This window comes from Penicillium cataractarum (assembly GCF_028827025.1).
Source record: "Penicillium cataractarum strain IBT 29864 chromosome Unknown utg000001l, whole genome shotgun sequence".
Lineage (NCBI taxonomy): Eukaryota > Fungi > Ascomycota > Eurotiomycetes > Eurotiales > Aspergillaceae > Penicillium > Penicillium cataractarum.
In genome coordinates, this window is record NW_026622737.1 from 2,434,388 (window position 1) to 2,451,168 (window position 16,781).

The following is a 16,781-nucleotide window of genomic DNA, read 5'->3' on the forward strand; positions in this document are numbered from 1 at the left end:
GATTCTCATATACCAAGAAAAAGGCAGTAATTGGCCTGAAACAGTAAAACTTTAATAATGCAAATGGACCTCATCAAGGAAGCTGAAACCTTTAAGAAGCTTATACTCAAAATGGCTGCCTCCATCAATTCTGGGCAGTCAACCGTTTTGATGGTCGTAAGACAAAGACCTATTGGACCGTGGATTAAGACCGGTTCTGGCAGCTACGTGAATCCCCAAAATTGGTCAGTAGGGGTCGATTTTGTTGTCGCAAGCTCCATTCCGACTGTTGCAGGGATCCTTTTTGGTGTCGCAGGGATCCTTTTTGGTGTCGCAGGGATCCTTTTTGGTGTCGCAGGGATCCTTTTTGGTGTCGCAAGGATCCGTTCTCATTGCTGCGCTCACCAGTAAAGGTGCTGCGGCGTAGTGAATCGTTATCTCTCCACACCGATTGCACGTTTTGGGGCTAGTAAACCTGCCCAATTACGACACAGATAGAATCTAAAGACTTTGAATCTTCTTAGCCTTCCTTTCTTTACACTTTAGAAAACACTGGAATCAGTCTGCACAGAAAGAATTACGAGTATCTTCCCTTCGGGCATGTTCAATCCGTGTTTAGGATCATCGACCTTGGCTCCTTATGAATATCCAGAAGACATGGGCTTGCTCGTCTTGGACATCCTTTCGAGGTTAGCTCCCTTCATTGCAAAATCAACCACGCAGGCTCGGGTTGGCTGAGTCTTGGCAATTACTTTGGCTATTCTACCGTCCTAATCAAGGCTAGAAAGGTACCGTAGCCGCAGGCTGCGATCCGCATGCCATTTGAACATCATTGGCTTAATTCGAGGCTACAGAGAACTGCAAAACCAGCTTCACCAATTTCCACACTTTTCTTAATTCCTCAGCCCCACTGATAAGACTCTAGCCTGGAATTTGAGTGCTGTTTAGTGGGGTATGGTATGTACTCTTCATTTCCCCCTGGCGTAGAACCTTCCAGAACTTGTCACTGACTCAGCCATCTAATTGTGGCAAACAGATCTGGAGCCTCGTGGAACTTAATGGTACATTCCATTAGCACGAAAGGGCCATATAAATTCTACCTTTCTCCCAGGCCCTTCTTTTACAAAGAGATTAGAAAATAGAGGAAGGAATGAAAATGAAATTTATGGACGACTGCTATAGATGAAACCGTAGGAAAGAAACCCGCCCTGATGCGTGTCCCAACGCAAGTAAATCCCCATTAATCGCGGAACAGCTAGGCCGAAAGTCAGGAGGAAGCCATAGTACACTTTTGCCATTCATGTTTATCCACCGTCCTTGCTCAATGAAGATCGCCGGATTCTTATGGGTTGAAGTAGAAGCAAAATTTTCGTGCCCAGATTGAATGTCGAGGGTGCCCAAGTTAGTGATTAGATATGAACCCTCTTGAGAAAAGTCGAGTTTGTTGACGATTCCATTGGTCTTCAAGGTCTCTTGCAGGCCGCCCGTCGCCGTGTCCCAGAGCCGCACTGTCTCATCGTAAGAGCCGGACGCCAGCAGCCGGCCGTCGCGCGAGAAGGCCACCGACCGAACCGAGCCCGAATGGCCTTCGAGAGTCTGCTGCAGGCCGCCCGTCGCCGTGTCCCAGAGCCGCACGGTGTTATCGCTAGAGCCGGACGCTAGCAGCCGACCGTCGGGCGAGAAGGCCACCGAGCGAACCCAGCCCGAATGGCCCTCGAGAGTTTGCTGCAGGCCGCCCGTCGCCGTGTCCCAGAGCCGCACTGTCTTATCGTCAGAGCCGGACGCCAGCAGCCGGCCGTCGGGCGAGAAGGCCACCGAGTTAACCCATTTTGAGTGGCCCTCGATAGCCTGTAATTCTGCGCTCCATTTTTCCTCAACTTGTGGGAACTGGCATATCCAAGTTGGAAGCTCCGACTTGAACTCTCTACGAATTACTGACGTTCGAGGTGCAAACACTAGCCCTGCGTAATAAATCTGAAGTGGTGCTTCGTCGGCTATCTGGCGATTTTTCAGAACAAAGCGCGTTCCATCATGCAGAAATTCCGATATTACAGAATTGCTGTCGCCCTATCTCTATTAGTGTAAGTCGTAAATGGCTGTTTTCTATGTTACTTACTAGTACAACCGTGCGGAGGAGATCAAGCATACCCACCACCTCCGATATAAGACCCAGTAGACTCATCGCCTCTAACCAGTGCAGAAAATGCTTCTGGAGGAAAAGTAGCACATCTTCTATCCCGGAAGATAGATCCTGACTTTGCTCGAGATGGTGTATCCAGTAGCGACAAGAGTACTGTAGTTCCAGCGGTAGATATTGGCGGATATATTGAGGGCCGACGTCTGTCCTATACGTTCCAGAGCTTTCTAGATCGCAGATATCTTTCCGTAGATGATTTTGCATCGTTTTGAGACATAAGTGAGCAATTTTCTTGTGCTTTTTTGGCTCATCCACGTGAAATTTGGTTCCAGACTGGACCAAAAAATCCCGAAACGATAGATGTAGAATCCTTACAGACTGATCTCGGTTACCGGGAATGCTCAAAACAGAGCGGAACGAATTTAATCGATTGCCGATCCGGTCCGCTCCTATTCCAAGAAACAGTGACAGCGCATTTATAGAAAGCGGATCAGCGAGAAGGATGATGACACCAACTATGTCCTGGAACTCTTGCAGGAGCTGCTGCTGCTCCGATTCATCACTCTCTCGATCGTCCAGTAGTCGCATCAGAATTGGCAGGTATGTCTTATCCATTTTCGATACATATTTGGCTTGGTCCGTTAGAAGTTCTGTAAGGCGTAATTTAGGTTCCCATATTGTATTTTCGATATAACGGCACACGGTGGCAGCCGAAATAAATAGGGGAACGGACACCGTAACCAATTTCTGGATAACATTATCGCCGGGCCAGTCTTGGGAAATATTTCTGTCCTGTTTGATTTTCGCAAATCGGTCCTGCAGGAATAAATGTATGTCACGTTCTGTCACCTTTTCGGGTATCTCATGAAGAGCTAGGTCCTGATACCCATGATTCGCGATCTCTGAAAAGCCGATACTGATTGGGAGTTCGGGTCTGCTAGTCAAGAAGATCCGAAGACGAACCGATTTTGCTTTCTGTAGAAGAGGCAGTAATCGAATGATGTTTCGGACATCTTGGTCATGTTCGCATTCGTCCAAAGCGTCGATCACTATCACAGCGGCTTGAGGTTGTCGGCCGTGTTGGTCAAGATCGAGCAGCGGGTGAAGGAGTAGTTTCTCAAACTGCTCCCGAAGCGATTTTGACACAATGTCAGGGTCATCGTGGAGTGCCTTGTGCACGCCAGACCTCAACACAGGAATCATGAGCATCAGTTGCCTTGTTAATGTCGGGAAAAACTTCTTCGCGTTCCCTCGGTCCCCTTCGCCCCTCTTAAAGAAGAAGCTAGCACCTAAATGGTTGGTATCCTTGAGCGACCTTGCCACAGTCCGAGATATTGTGGATTTTCCTGTCCCAGCCATTCCCTTTAACCAGAAAATGCATTTTTGGGACGGCGACATAGCCCATTCCATTATCTGCTGGAGGAGCTCGGTCCGAGTGCCTTGGAGACATTCCACTGCGTCTCGATCGTCGAACGCGTCAAACCTGGCGTTAGTCGCATCGGGCAGCTTATCCAGTATGGAAGCATGGTCTATGCGATCTATGGTTCGAGCCATATGCTCAATAGCTGGCTTGATAATACCCAGAATCCGCTCTTCTCTTTCCACTTGCCCAGGAACGATTCGGCATAGTAGGTCTTTGGCATACGCTGCGGCGACCATTGCCGCATAACCTTGCCATTCTTTATTCTTGTGTGAATCTGAGTAGTCGCAGATACCGCGGATCACAAGGCATGGGAAGTGATTCATCAGCCCAGCAGCTTCCATTTCAAAACACAAAACATCCAGTTCTGCTGTAAGTCTGTCACGGATGAGAGCATCCTTCATCAGCTGAGTAGCTGATGCGATCAACCCGTAGTGAATTGCCGGGTTATCTTCATCCTCAGAGCGTAGATGGCGTGAAACTAAGCGGGTCGAATCATCGCCACAAACCATCTTACAATCCGATCTGCTATCCGTTGTGTGGACGATATGGCTTCGATAAAGCCGGTCACTTTCGAGATCTGGCCTTTGATACTTTTTCCGCAGTCGTGGCTTCTTCTCAAGAGCGTGATGGATGGACTCTTTAAGTTGATGGCCCTCCATCTCATACTGGGCTTGAAGGCCGTTGACCGCTGCGCGGAGAAGGGTAGGGGGCTGATCGAGGAAGCCTGTCGGACAAAAGCCTTGACCTTGTATCATTTTACCGAAGTCGTACTGGATAACTCCACTCCGGCCGTTGTGAGGAATGCCTACTACCACATCACCAAGGCGAATGTCATGCTGAGGGCTTGGAGCTCCGCCGCCGATGCCGACCATCAGACCGATCCGAACATTAGGGAAGCTGTGTAACATGTCCTCGGCAACTCGGGCCGCTGAAGAGGTACCGTATTCTCCTAGTGGCAAAACGCAAATCACCACATTGTGTCTTCCCATTCTCCCTAAGGTGTAGTCGTTTTTATTTTGAGGCGGTAAGGACTCCGGGCCCGCATGCTGTTCATCGAGGAAGGCTTGGGCCGCAACATATTCAGTAGTAATAGCGCAGATCCAGCCGACAGTGTAGACTTTTGGATCCGCCATTTTGTGATATAGTAGCACATTTGGTGCTGCGGTCGCCCGGCTGGTGTTGCGGCCGATCTGAAGTCTTCCGGTGTTGTGTTCTGTCTGCGGGGCATTCGCCATCGGAAGTGCGGCTGATTTTAAGACGCGTTTCTATTGGTGCAAAGGCTTAGTAGGAGTTCGGCTGGACTGTCGGCCCGAACCGACCCAGACCCATCTTGTTGCCTTGCGCACCTCATCAACTTTGGGCGACAGCGCGACAAAGACCATCATGGCGCCTCGACTTGCCCCCTCCCAGCTTGTGATGATTCGTGATATGATTGACAGCAGATCGCTGACTACCTCAGAAATGGCCGAAGCGGCTGGCTGCAGCAAACGTTCGATCATAACTATCAGTAACAACCTCCGAATGTTCGGCGATGTTCGAGCACCCCTGATCCCTAGTGGCCGGCCTCGTATGATCACACCGTTTATGCTTGAAGCGCTATGCGACCACTTGATCGAGAAACCGAATTTATACCTGGACGAAATGGCAGACTTCTTATATGACGAATTCGGACTACTCGTGTCCACATACACTGTTAGCCGAGCCCTTCGATCGCAGGGTTGGACCAAAAAGGTAGCACGACGAATAGCACAAGAACGAAATGCGGATCTAAGAGATCACTATTTGCATCAGCTCTCAGATTTTCGCTCGTATCACCTAGTCTTCATAGACGAATCAGGCTGTGATAAACGGGCTGGCTTCAGGAGGACCGGCTGGTCCCCACGCGGGGTGACACCTGTCCAGGTTTCCCGTTTCCAGCGCGGCCAGCGGTATCAAATCCTCCCAGCATATTGCCAAGATGGCATCTTGATATCGCGAGTCTTCCAAGGATCGACAGACGCCAGCATATTTGAGGACTTTATTGAACAGCTTCTCCATCATTGTGGTAGATGGCCGGAGCCAAAATCTGTTCTCATCATGGACAACGCGTCTTTCCACCATACTGAACGAATAGCAGAACTATGTTCAAATGCTGGTGTGAAGTTGTTGTACTTACCACCGTACTCGCCTGACTTAAATCCGATCGAGGAATTCTTCGCGGAACTCAAAGCATTCGTAAGGCGGAATTGGCAGCATCACACAGATCAAGATTTCAAAGAATTTCTTCAATGGAGTCTGGATGTCGTCGGTGCGAAAAGAGAAAGTGCGGAAGGTCATTTCCGGCATGCGAACGTTGTGGTTGAAGAGGAATCAGACCAGATATAAATGTCGAAGAGTCCTAGCAATTCTTTGAATATACAGCTCAAGAAAGCTTCATTATTATGAGATTCGTGTACGGGGTAACATAGAAGAGCGTGTGGATGCTAAGATATCCTTTGTAGATATATTGAGCCGTGGAGCCGAGTTATGTTCGTCCACTTTACCCATAAGGACTGCAAGCCATTGGTACTCCACTATCCATCGTCGTATTCAGCAGGTTGCTCATGACGTAATGTACCCAGGACCATTTACATATACCCAATTCCTGAACTAGCGGCTTGGCAGTGGGGCCCAGAAAGAACGAGTGAGTGGAACATGGTGAAGCTGGTTTTGCACTTGTCTGTAGTTCACGAACAGCATATCCATAGAGACTGATTATTCTTAGCATATTTTATGGACATAAACAGTGCTATCCAAAACTAAATTGTGCCATACAGTATCTCCATCCAGGACACATTGTAACTTCTAGCAATGGCTGAAATGATCACGTGCACTTTGAAGTTGATCATGTTGCCGTTTCACCTTTTCAAGCTTAATAAACTTGTATATTATCAACAGAATGGATGAAGATGCAACAGAAAGGCCGGAGGCAATCACAGTTAGAAGAGCCATGATTGACCAGTCACCTCCATGCCCAGTATAAAGGCTGATCATGGTGGTTAGAAGACCAGCTGATGAATTAAGCAGAGTCGGCCTAGGAATATCAGTAACGATTCTCATAGGATGGGTTCACAGAGGAAAGGGCAGATGAACTTCATTACCCACATGAATATACGATTGATGAGCCATATATAGTTGCTTCTATACTCATGGTAAAGCCAACCAATGAGCATTAATCCCACGACAAAGAAAACGCACGCCAGGGCAAGCAGTGGGGGGTTTTGGATGCGATTGAGGATAACTTCTCCCGCTTCATTATCTGACAAGCTGTTGTGGAGGGTAGCTGATGCTTGAAGGGATGTGAACGTGCCAGGGACTACCAGATAACCCGCAAGCAAAACCCAATGAGCTCCACTTGCCAGCAAATTATGTTGCCATGGTATCTTGTCAGCCTCCAGGATCATTCGAACGTAGCATGTCTCCAGGGGCTCATATGATGATCTGTCTTGTTGATGGCCAACCTGGGGAGAGAAATTAGAAGCCATGGCAAGAAGTTTACTACTATGTGAGACAGGATACAGTATTAGCAGGTACTTCATACCTTTTATATCTCCTGCCAAGACCTTTATTTCAGGTGCCTAGCCAGTCTAGACTATACAACTGACGTCTGTCTCAAAATGGCCTGCTTTACGCACGTATCAAATGACTCTAGTCATTCCATTGGAGTAATCATACGTCGAGAAGGTTCATGTGCTATATTATACCTGACTATGTTACTCGATACACCGTAAACTAAATGCAATAAACTTTATTTTTCTGCCTCGCTACTGCAATCTGTCTCGTCCTGAATATCGAAAAAGGTCGGTTCCACCGTCTTGTGCAGGTTCTCAAGCATCCCATATAGTTCAAACCTTGCGGCAAAGTACTCGTTAAACCTTTGGGGGTCGTGAGGGGGGGGGTATGTGTGCCTTTCATGTCGTTGAACGTTTTGCGCACGAGCTTGGGAACAGTGTAATGCAATTCCTGTAAATCATTCAGTAAACCTCTCTAAAACGGATTTCCCGAAAAACTCACGAGCGTTTCATCCGGAGGTGGCCACGAAGGGTCGTAGGAGGAATTGTAGACATAATTTTCTCTGTCGTGAACGATAAGAAGGTAAACATTTGCACCACAAATCTCAGAAAGCTGATGAGCTTTCTTCTTCAGGGTGTCGCATCTCTTTTGGAATGTAACTCGGGTGTTTCTCTGGGCGTCAGGGCCACCCATAGTTAGGTCTTGGCTGAATGAGCCTAAAATTTGATAAGAATGTGCCCCAAGGGGTGACTTAGGCTGTAGAGATTTGAACAGATCTAAAGGTGCAGAAAGGGAAGTAGCAATTATTTATAGTCTAGGGACTACTTAAGAGTCTATTTCCTGGAGCGTTGGGGACGATAGAATGCCAATCTGATTCGTGACTTAATCCTGGGGGCGTTTCCGTGAAATGGGGTCTCTAGACTCCCACGATTCGGCGATCTTCCTCTTATTTCTAATGATACCTTTCTTGACGTCACAGCCCAGGCATGGGTTGCGAGAAGGAGAGTCATGGTCCCCATGGCCGAATGATGACTGCAAACCTTGTCTGGAAGCAATCGTAGCAACACTCTCGGGGAAGCCAGATATTCTCCATTTTCTTTTTGTCTTTGACTGGATGTAGACATCAACAGTGTAGTCCAAATGGCGAGTCAAGAACGAAATTGGATGGTTGTAACACCCACATGAAGGGCATAGACTGTCCAGGCCTCCGAATCCATCAATTAAACCGCTGTCTGAGACATAGCTAAGGCCATCGGGGTAAAGATTTTCCAAAGCCAGGATGATCTCTCGGGCTGGACCTTTACAACGTACTAATCCAGAGCACCAAAATGGCACGGATGTTTGCTCTGGTAAAGAGCTAACCTGGAAAAAGAATCTAGAGATCAGCAATGTGGTTGCCGCGTCCCGGGCCATCCGTGCACTTCCAGGCTGGAGAAGTACAAGATCGCGATAATCGTTCATGGCCCCCACCGCGTCAATCGTTTGTGGTGTATCTGCCAATGAGACATCTAGACGGTGACAGTCACCTCGGACTGACTCGCTCAGGCTACCTTTCCAATTCTTCCACTCAGTGTCTGTGTCCATGGTAGACATCCATGCGTCAAACCCTCGGCGAAGAAAACTGTCGCGAAGGATGTGGCGAAAATGGGGGATCTGCTCGTTTGGAGGTGATTTTCCGGTTCCCATGGACACCATCCGAATGGACCCTATGAACAGGGGCCAGATCTGGTTGCAAACCTGACTCGCAATCTCACCAGCAAAGTTGTGTTTCAATCCACCATCCTGAAAGGAACCAACTCCCTCGAAATCTACAGGGGTAAAATAACTTGCGAACCAATCATTTAGTGACTTAAGGGAAGCTAATGCATGGGATCAACTTACAAAGGGGCGGCTGCTGTGGCACGGCCACTATGTTCTGCCAGTTAGCGAGGCACGCCTCCAATCACGTAATGGGGGGAAACCGTACGCTTTGTACACGCTAGGCTCGTTTCCTATTTCGCCGGGGCGCATGATACGGTGCCCTAGGAGTGTTAGTTAAAGCACGAAACATAGTCGCGTATAACTTGCCATATTTGTTCTTCGAGTCCTCAGATGCGTTGAAGTTTCCGATGACAAATGCACTCGTGCTCCTAGAAATGCTGGTTGCGATCACTCCCACCTTCCGGCCGGACCGTCTATTTCCCGGAGAACGTTCACGTGTGGCACCGAAAAGTCGGCGATCTTCTCCGAAAGCGCCCTTCAGAGCGGCATCAAAGACTTGCGAGTCATAACAGCTGTCGTGGACAAGCCATTGAAACCATTTGGTCACTTCACCAAGGAGCGACTTGTAGCCTGAAACCTGAAGCAGGGGGAAAATCGACCTTCGTCTTTCCCTGAAAATCTGGCTCGCTAGTGTATTGAAGCGCTCGGAGCATTCTGCGACATCCCACAACATTGCAAATAAACCCAGAGCAATGAGCCCTCCTATCATCACACAATAATCAGGCTTTTTATGTCTATATACAGACGTTGTAGAAAATTTGATTTCAACTGACCTGAGCTTGTGCCGATAGCGAGGTCCACCACATCGTGAATAGTACAAGGCCGCAAATGCTCCTCCATCAGGAGAAGGAATTCCAAAGGAATAACACCTCTAACTCCTCCCCCATCAAGTGCGAGGATAGAAGGACTCATGGTGGGTGGAAGAACATCCACAATGAGGGGCTTTCGGTAGAGACAGTAGAGACAGCCTGTGACCGTAAACTGGTACTCTAACCCGGTCGCCGGTTCCCCATAGACCTGGGCACAGCGATCGCATAATGTATGACCGCAGTCTAGAACGTGCTGAGCGGTATTTAGAATGCAGAACAGGCAGATGAGATTACTCCGTAAACAACTCAGTCGACCGCTCTGAGATTCAAGTTGTTTTCTCCGTAGGTCTGCTGCATTGATTACGCCACCCGAGAAAGGCTCAAACTGTTCAGAGAAATGCCGATCAATAAGATTTGCCTGTTCTTCCGGAAATAAGCCTAACCATGGTTCTTGAGCTTTGCCTTGAGCTTTGCCATACGCCTGAATCACGATCTTCCGGTACAGGGTTCTGAAAACATCACGAGGATTTGTTGCTATAATTGTTAGGTTCATTAACGTAGACAGTGTATTTCTAACATACCGAACATCCCCGGTACGTAATGATCCATAAAGAGAGCCGATGCAATAGATGGGGCTAAGTCATCCGGACACAAGCGCGCGCGATCGGCGATCCCAAGGTAATGTACGAGGTTTGATTCCGCGCTCGGACTTACGGGGCGATCCCTTCGCGTGGCTTTCACGACGTCGAACGCAATCCACGAATCACTGAGAGTATGACGAAAAGCTGATTGGAACAGAGCTCGAAAGTGGATAGCATTCGGACGAGCGTGATGTATCTGTCGAAGAAAAGACATTGCGGTTACTTCGTCGGTGATAAAGGCTTTGAGCCTCTGATAGTTCGCTGTTTCTGACAAACCGCCCTTGTGTAGATCAAGGAAGGAAACATTGGAAAATAGTACAGACAAGTCTTTGTACCCTTTTTCCTGAAGATATTCGTAGAACACGCTGTTGAATGGTCGTTCAGCATCCTTGTCTGTGACTCCAGTCCCATATATAAAAATCAACCGCGGCAAGAGTGTCCGAGATAAGGAAGATGCCGAACCAAGTTCCATGCACTTAACCAAGAACTCAATGACCTTTCTCATATTGGAAATGTCGTCAATGAATATGCATACCACGTCCGCAAACAGAAGGATAAGCCGTGACCACAATACTTGCAGCAGTTTGTCTGCAGAACAGTCGTCCCACAACACGGGTTGACCCATTCCAGCGTCGAGTTTCAATATGGGACGGAAGTATTCCGCCTCCATAATGTCACCGTCAGCCAGAAGTACCGGGTCTCGACTTTCGAGGGAGGCAACATCATATCTAAGCTGTATCTTTGATTTTGAGATGTGTCTCTTGATATTGTTCTGGGTATACAACTGCTGAAGGGCGTGATCCTTAGTTTTCCTGCCTAGAAAAACGCATAGCGATGGGTACTGGCTTTGGGGGTCTGGAAACTGGTTGATCACATGTAGTAGGCGACCGTGATCTAGGACAGCAAGGCTGGAATCCTCTCTGACTCCAATATCAAACCAGCCGATATCTATCGTATTCTGCATTGTGTGAGATATATGGAACGGAAATCTGTTTTTCTTCTCTAATGAGAGTTCTGGCCAAAGTATTTAAGCTCCGACTTACCCCTTTTATCTTACGGATTGTTTCATAGCTGGGGTGATAATTGAATCTGGACTCGCGATATCGCAGCCGTAGACAACCCGAAAACGTTGATCATTCTCAACCCCCTGACACTACTACATCCTACTCACCCTACGCTCACCTTATTCTCACCATTTCTCACCCAGTCCCCGCCTGTCCTACTCCAACGTACTTTTGCTATGGAAAGATAGAAATATTGGGGTGGCAAATAACAACCGCAAAACCCCTGCCACAGTACCTGCTTGAATCCAGGGCTTGGTTGGACTTATGCGGCCAATCAAATGAAATGGACTTCCAACAGAGGCACCTGTTGGCAAAGAGTGGGTTCAAAGGATATGATATATTAAATGCCTTTGCAACCAGAGAGAGCTTTTATATTTTTCAATCATGTCTTTTTCCGGTGGCACAGGCCCCTATGAGGCCCCGATGTCTTGTGCTTCTATGCATGAAATACTGACAACCAGTCAAATCCTTTCGTGTTTCCCACCTCTTGATGAGAATGAAAGTGCAGCTATAGACAGCTCCATGATGAATATTCACGATCTCCTCCAAGATGGCGACCTGCAACTTCTTGATACCGCATCTCCTACGCATCAGGACCCGTCAGTAGAGGCCTACATGGCAGGGGATCCCGACAAAAATCTAGTCGAACCCCTTCAACCAAGCAGGTAGGCAGAGTCAACATTTACCCTCTGATTGCTGAGGACTGTCGTTCTAACCGTGGGTTACCGCAAGTTACTCTTCAATCCCCATGCCCGTCCTAAATGAAACAGAAACCAATTTTTCCCAAACGGCCGAACGTCTACTTCTCCAGATGGGGAATTTCACATCCACGATTCACCAATACGGCAATTCAGCGAACAGATTGGAGTCAAAGATAAATGCATGTACCAAATCCATTGGTCGCATTGAACAGCATGTGAACGCTATAGCGCATCGCATGGACAATATGGAAAGCCAGCTAGGTGGCATACTAGGTGGTATGCTAGTTGGCATGAATCATCAACTTGGTGATATGAACGAGAAGATAATGAGCCTGGACCTCAAGCTCAAAACTTTAGATGGTTACTTGTTCGAAATAGTGAAGCGCGAGAAGGATATGATGAGAGAATTTTGCGATCTTGCTAGGAAATAGCTGTCCATCAATCGATACATGCTATATCGCTCGAGACGTGTTCATCTGATATGGCTGAAATGACAGCATTACTAAAGTTATCGTAATATCTCCCACAGTTTATCAGGTTGTTCAACTAGCCAGATTCCGTCCTAACAGGAGGAGTTTGATGGCCCACATTCTTTAGAGGTAACCCTCCTGTACTTGCCCGGTCTCTGACTGCCAGAGGTCCAAGTATTGCTGCTCTGATTCATGCAGTCGTGCTGTAGCCTCCGAAAGAGCGTCTTCCAGCGAATTGAAAACAGCATACATCCGTTCTTGAAGCTGCAATAAAATTTGTTTGGTCTCTTTGTGCCATTGAAGCTCGGCCTTGAGATAGCTCATTTCATAGGCGACCTCCTCCATTTTGGTCTTCAGATCGGGGGAAGATCTCTTCGCGCGCTGCAAGCGGGAAGGTAGTCTCTCGAGATTGGATGAAGTCCCCCCAAGGCATAGAACTTGATGGTCTGTAGGTGTGATATCCTCAGAAATAGGCTCAAGGCGACCGTTTGGATACCGACTCATTGTAATAGGCGGAGAATGAGGTTTACTTGGATTGGTGAAACGCTTGGGAATTTGTCCTAGAGACATACAACGCGAGAAGGAGTTTGTATTGTATTACATTGGATGCTATGGGGCATTTTTCTTCTCACTCGATGACGCAAGTGAAGGTGAGCACGAGCTATGGAAAAGGGCTACCGAAATTGTAGTCCGAAATGGAGCCATTACAACAACCATGGCTATCAGCAAATGGGGATTGACTGCAGTCAGCGCTCATTGGGCATCTGTACCACTTATCTTTCTGCCTGTAGGCGGGCCTGTTATATTCTAGATCAAATACTAAAGAATGGTCGCTGTGTATGTTTGCCTTGGTGGCGTTTACCTTACAAAAGGTACACTGACAAATACTGAAAGACGTCGGTACATAGAAAAGCAACGGAGAACAAGAACAACTGTTGGGATCTACACTTTTCGCGTCTGTTATTGGAAAAAAAAGGGAAAATAAAAAGAACCAAAGAACAGCCACCCCCGCCCCCCCTTTTCCTTCCACACCCCAAAAAACCCCTGGCACCCAGGGATTTTGGAGGAATTTGGGGCCGTTTGTTGGGCGCCCAAGCAAGCTGTGACACTATTTCGGTAACGACGCGACGGTTTAGTATATTAAAATTCGTTTCTCTGTAGCAAACGTGCACCGTGAGTCAAGATAGTGCTGCGACACCCAAATGGTACCCTGGTCCCTATGAGCCGTAGGGCCAGGAGACGTTTGGATGCTGGATATATGGATCTCGCCACATCCTCTCCACTTGATGAATACAAAGAAATTAATCATATTAGGTGTTTACAGGTGGATATGTCTTTCCAGACTTTTTCACGAGTGTCGCCATCCGAAGAAGGGGCTCAACAGGTAAAGTCGGAATCCAGCATATTCTCGGCTACTAATAATCTAATATTGTATTTCAGATGACAACACAAACTGCGGACACTGGCCAAAATGTTTTTAACTGCATCCAAGCTCTCCTACTCCAGGAGCGGCAATTAAAGCTCTACCAAGACCAATTGGAATCCAAGATCAATAGCGATGCGGCAGAATTCCAGCGCTTACGTGCCCATACCTTGCAGTTACAGAGGGTGGTTTGTGGACTGCAGTACCAAAGATCGCAGCTTGAGACCTCATTAGCCCACATGGCAGAGGCCTGCAGGGTTATGGCCCGAGATTTGGGGCTTGAAAAGTCTAAAGTGCAGGAGCTCGAATCTCGTCTCGCCGAATTATACCCAAGTGTTGAATCTCTGTTGCAGTACTTGGCCCCCGGAGAGCACAACCGCCAGCAGCTGAATAATGAAGGGGCGAATGGTCACCTGCTCCTTGAAAATCAACGCCAGCGAGAACTGATCTTCAGCCTGGAATCCAGCCTCCAGGAGCGCGAGGAAGCGATACGAGAGCTTAAATCCAGGCCTCAAGAGGCGATACAAGCTTTTCAATTGACGAGTTATAACCAGCATCAGCCAGATCGACTGGTTCCAGACGTGTTAGCTGGCAGTGCATCGGAAGAGTCAAGCGTTGAGATCCTCACAGGAAATCCTCTTTCCTTTAGTGAAGAAGCGAGAGAATCTTGTACATAGTGTTTGCAGTATATGTACTACAAGGAGGTTTCCTTTCATTTACAGGAATTACTGAAGGATATTAAGCAGCAGGAATGTATGGACCTTTTAGTGGCCACAACGACTCGGTTATCACTTAAATAATTTTGCACAATCTATCTTAAACAGATCGGCAGTAACGCTTAGACCACGCAAGTGAATCACTTTATAGGCTTGGCGACCCGACTTTAGAGATTTGGCTACGCAGTCGATAGGTCCAGGTCCAACTGTAGCTCCAAATTAGGTTGCAGGATCCTAGACAGAGAGTGCACTGCCCCACTTCCCCCGCTCCCCGAAACCGTCGGCTCAGGGAAGAGTTCTATTCTCCTTGGGAACAGCGCCAGCATAAGATCGGCACGTCCGCTCAGGCGCTTGTGATAATTTGACTGTGCTCCGGTTAGTGCGATCGGTTAGTTCGCCGCACGATAGGATAGGAAGATCACATGAACTACTTGACTTTCGGGTTCCACTTTTAACTCAATGTGGCTCACTTGACCCCTGCTAGGAGAAATTGGATGGCCAATACCGCTAGTTGTAGGAATTTAATGGAGTTCACCATGTGGTTATTTGTCATGTGCCTTCCGGTGGTTCCGGCCTTACCGTTGGTGACTAAATCGCCTTTGAAATGGGTCGTTTAACGATCCTTTTGCAGTTGGGTTACTTTCATTTCGCACTATTGTGACGTCCGTTTTACTTGGCTTGGCTGTCCTTTAGGTTCTTACTACGTATGCGCGTCATGGTTAAGCCCCACGTTCCCTTCTCCCCGAGAATTCCCTAGGCGCCTGATACAATTAAAATAACTCCGAGCGTATTAGAGTTCAAAGGAACCATTGCTGGGCCGTCCCGAAAACTTAGGCCAGCTACCTCCAATCACTTAGCTTGCTGAATTTCCAAGATGCTCCATCACCAACAGCGCCTAATACTCAGCCGACATTGGCCCCCGCAGGATGGCTCTCTAGTCCACGAAGTGATATTTCGGAGTCATGCTTGATTGGAAATTTTGGTGCAAAACACATTCTTATCCGAAGTCGGCTGTTCTATTTCTGAGGGAGCATTATGAGAAGTTTAATACAGGGAAGAGCCTCGGAAGCTACTTGAAGTCCGAAGGGCATACCTGTAATGAATACTTGTCGGAATATGGTGTGGTAACTTGCCACCGAGACAAGGGTTATACCCAGTGACCCACTTTTATTTATGTATCGTATAGTAATTTGGTATCTATGGCATTTCGGTCATCGTAACACCGAGTACTAGCACCATTCCTAGGTAGTTGAACCTGCCTCAGTACATTTGTTTTCTTTTCAATCAATCAACCTTTGCATCAAAGACTGGTTCTGCTTGATCTCTATCCACGATCTCATTCGCTTACTAGTATTACTAGTCACTACTGTCTCAGCTTGCTCCGACAATACTACATTACAGATATCGAGCAGTAATGCCGGAACTGCCTTTGAAATCTCAAAAGACACAATGCGCAACCCACCTCAGGAAGTTAACACCTGTAAGCGTCCGTGTGTATGATCATCTATAATTTGGCAGAGACACCAAAACGGTGTCGCAGCACCAAAACGGCGTCGCAGCACCAAAACGGTGTCGCAGCACCAAAACGGTGTCGCAGCACCAAAACGGTGTCGCACTTGAAATAGTAAAGGTACTTTTTTTTCAGAGAGTGTCTCTGATATCAGATAGAGACTACGTGGATGAGTCATACGCGGGACTACCACATTCGGCTCCCCTTTATCCAGCTATACCTCTCTGCTTCAGGCCCATACTGTACAAAGTTAAGATGGGCCTCTGTTTCTCTAATATTGCTGAGAGGAACAAGAATTACCCGAACATTCCAGATCACAATGTTTCTCACTACCTGGTTTTGTTTGGCGACTATCGGCGCGTCGCAGATGGCGAATTTATTACTGCCAGGTTTTCAAGGGCGTTCACTTGAAGCTAGTATCAAAGAGAGGGTATGTATACGGAAGGCTCTTATTGATTAAATTTGTGGGAACACACTAAAGTTATAAGAATCTAAATATTACAACTTATATTGTGGTCTGCCCGAAGACTATAAGACCATCGGAGTGTGGCATACCCGGGGAGGGCATGACTGTCATCGCTGCGCCGACATTCGCAGAGTTGAGGCATTCAAATAA

The 16,781-nt window shown here is 47.6% G+C and overlaps 5 protein-coding genes across 5 annotated transcripts; 1 reads left to right on the forward strand and 4 right to left on the reverse strand.

The window, feature by feature from the left end:
• Positions 1–1,155: 1,155 nt before the first annotated feature.
• Positions 1,156–3,670, reverse strand: N7496_000839 (WD40 repeat domain-containing protein; the record flags this gene model as incomplete). The annotated part of the gene is made up of 2 exons (XM_056693770.1): positions 1,156–2,046; positions 2,096–3,670. The coding sequence occupies 2 exons, from the start codon at positions 3,668–3,670 to the stop codon at positions 1,156–1,158; spliced, it is 2,466 nt and encodes an 821-aa protein (XP_056560499.1).
• A 2,692-nt stretch (positions 3,671–6,362) lies between these two features.
• On the reverse strand, positions 6,363–7,042 carry N7496_000840 (uncharacterized protein; the record flags this gene model as incomplete). Its single annotated transcript, XM_056693771.1, has 2 exons — positions 6,363–6,591; positions 6,651–7,042. The coding sequence occupies 2 exons, from the start codon at positions 7,040–7,042 to the stop codon at positions 6,363–6,365; spliced, it is 621 nt and encodes a 206-aa protein (XP_056560500.1).
• A 910-nt stretch (positions 7,043–7,952) lies between these two features.
• Positions 7,953–11,245, reverse strand: N7496_000841 (patatin-like phospholipase family protein; the record flags this gene model as incomplete). Its single annotated transcript, XM_056693772.1, has 6 exons — positions 7,953–8,895; positions 8,952–8,978; positions 9,037–9,091; positions 9,267–9,533; positions 9,605–10,174; positions 10,222–11,245. 6 exons carry the CDS (start codon positions 11,243–11,245, stop codon positions 7,953–7,955), a joined length of 2,886 nt encoding a protein of 961 aa, XP_056560501.1.
• A 1,394-nt stretch (positions 11,246–12,639) lies between these two features.
• Positions 12,640–13,020, reverse strand: N7496_000842 (uncharacterized protein; the record flags this gene model as incomplete). The annotated part of the gene is made up of 1 exon (XM_056693773.1): positions 12,640–13,020. One exon carries the CDS (start codon positions 13,018–13,020, stop codon positions 12,640–12,642), a length of 381 nt encoding a protein of 126 aa, XP_056560502.1.
• Positions 13,021–13,956: 936 nt separating this feature from the next.
• Positions 13,957–14,616, forward strand: N7496_000843 (uncharacterized protein; the record flags this gene model as incomplete). The annotated part of the gene is made up of 1 exon (XM_056693774.1): positions 13,957–14,616. One exon carries the CDS (start codon positions 13,957–13,959, stop codon positions 14,614–14,616), a length of 660 nt encoding a protein of 219 aa, XP_056560503.1.
• Between the last annotated feature and the right edge of the window lie 2,165 nt (positions 14,617–16,781).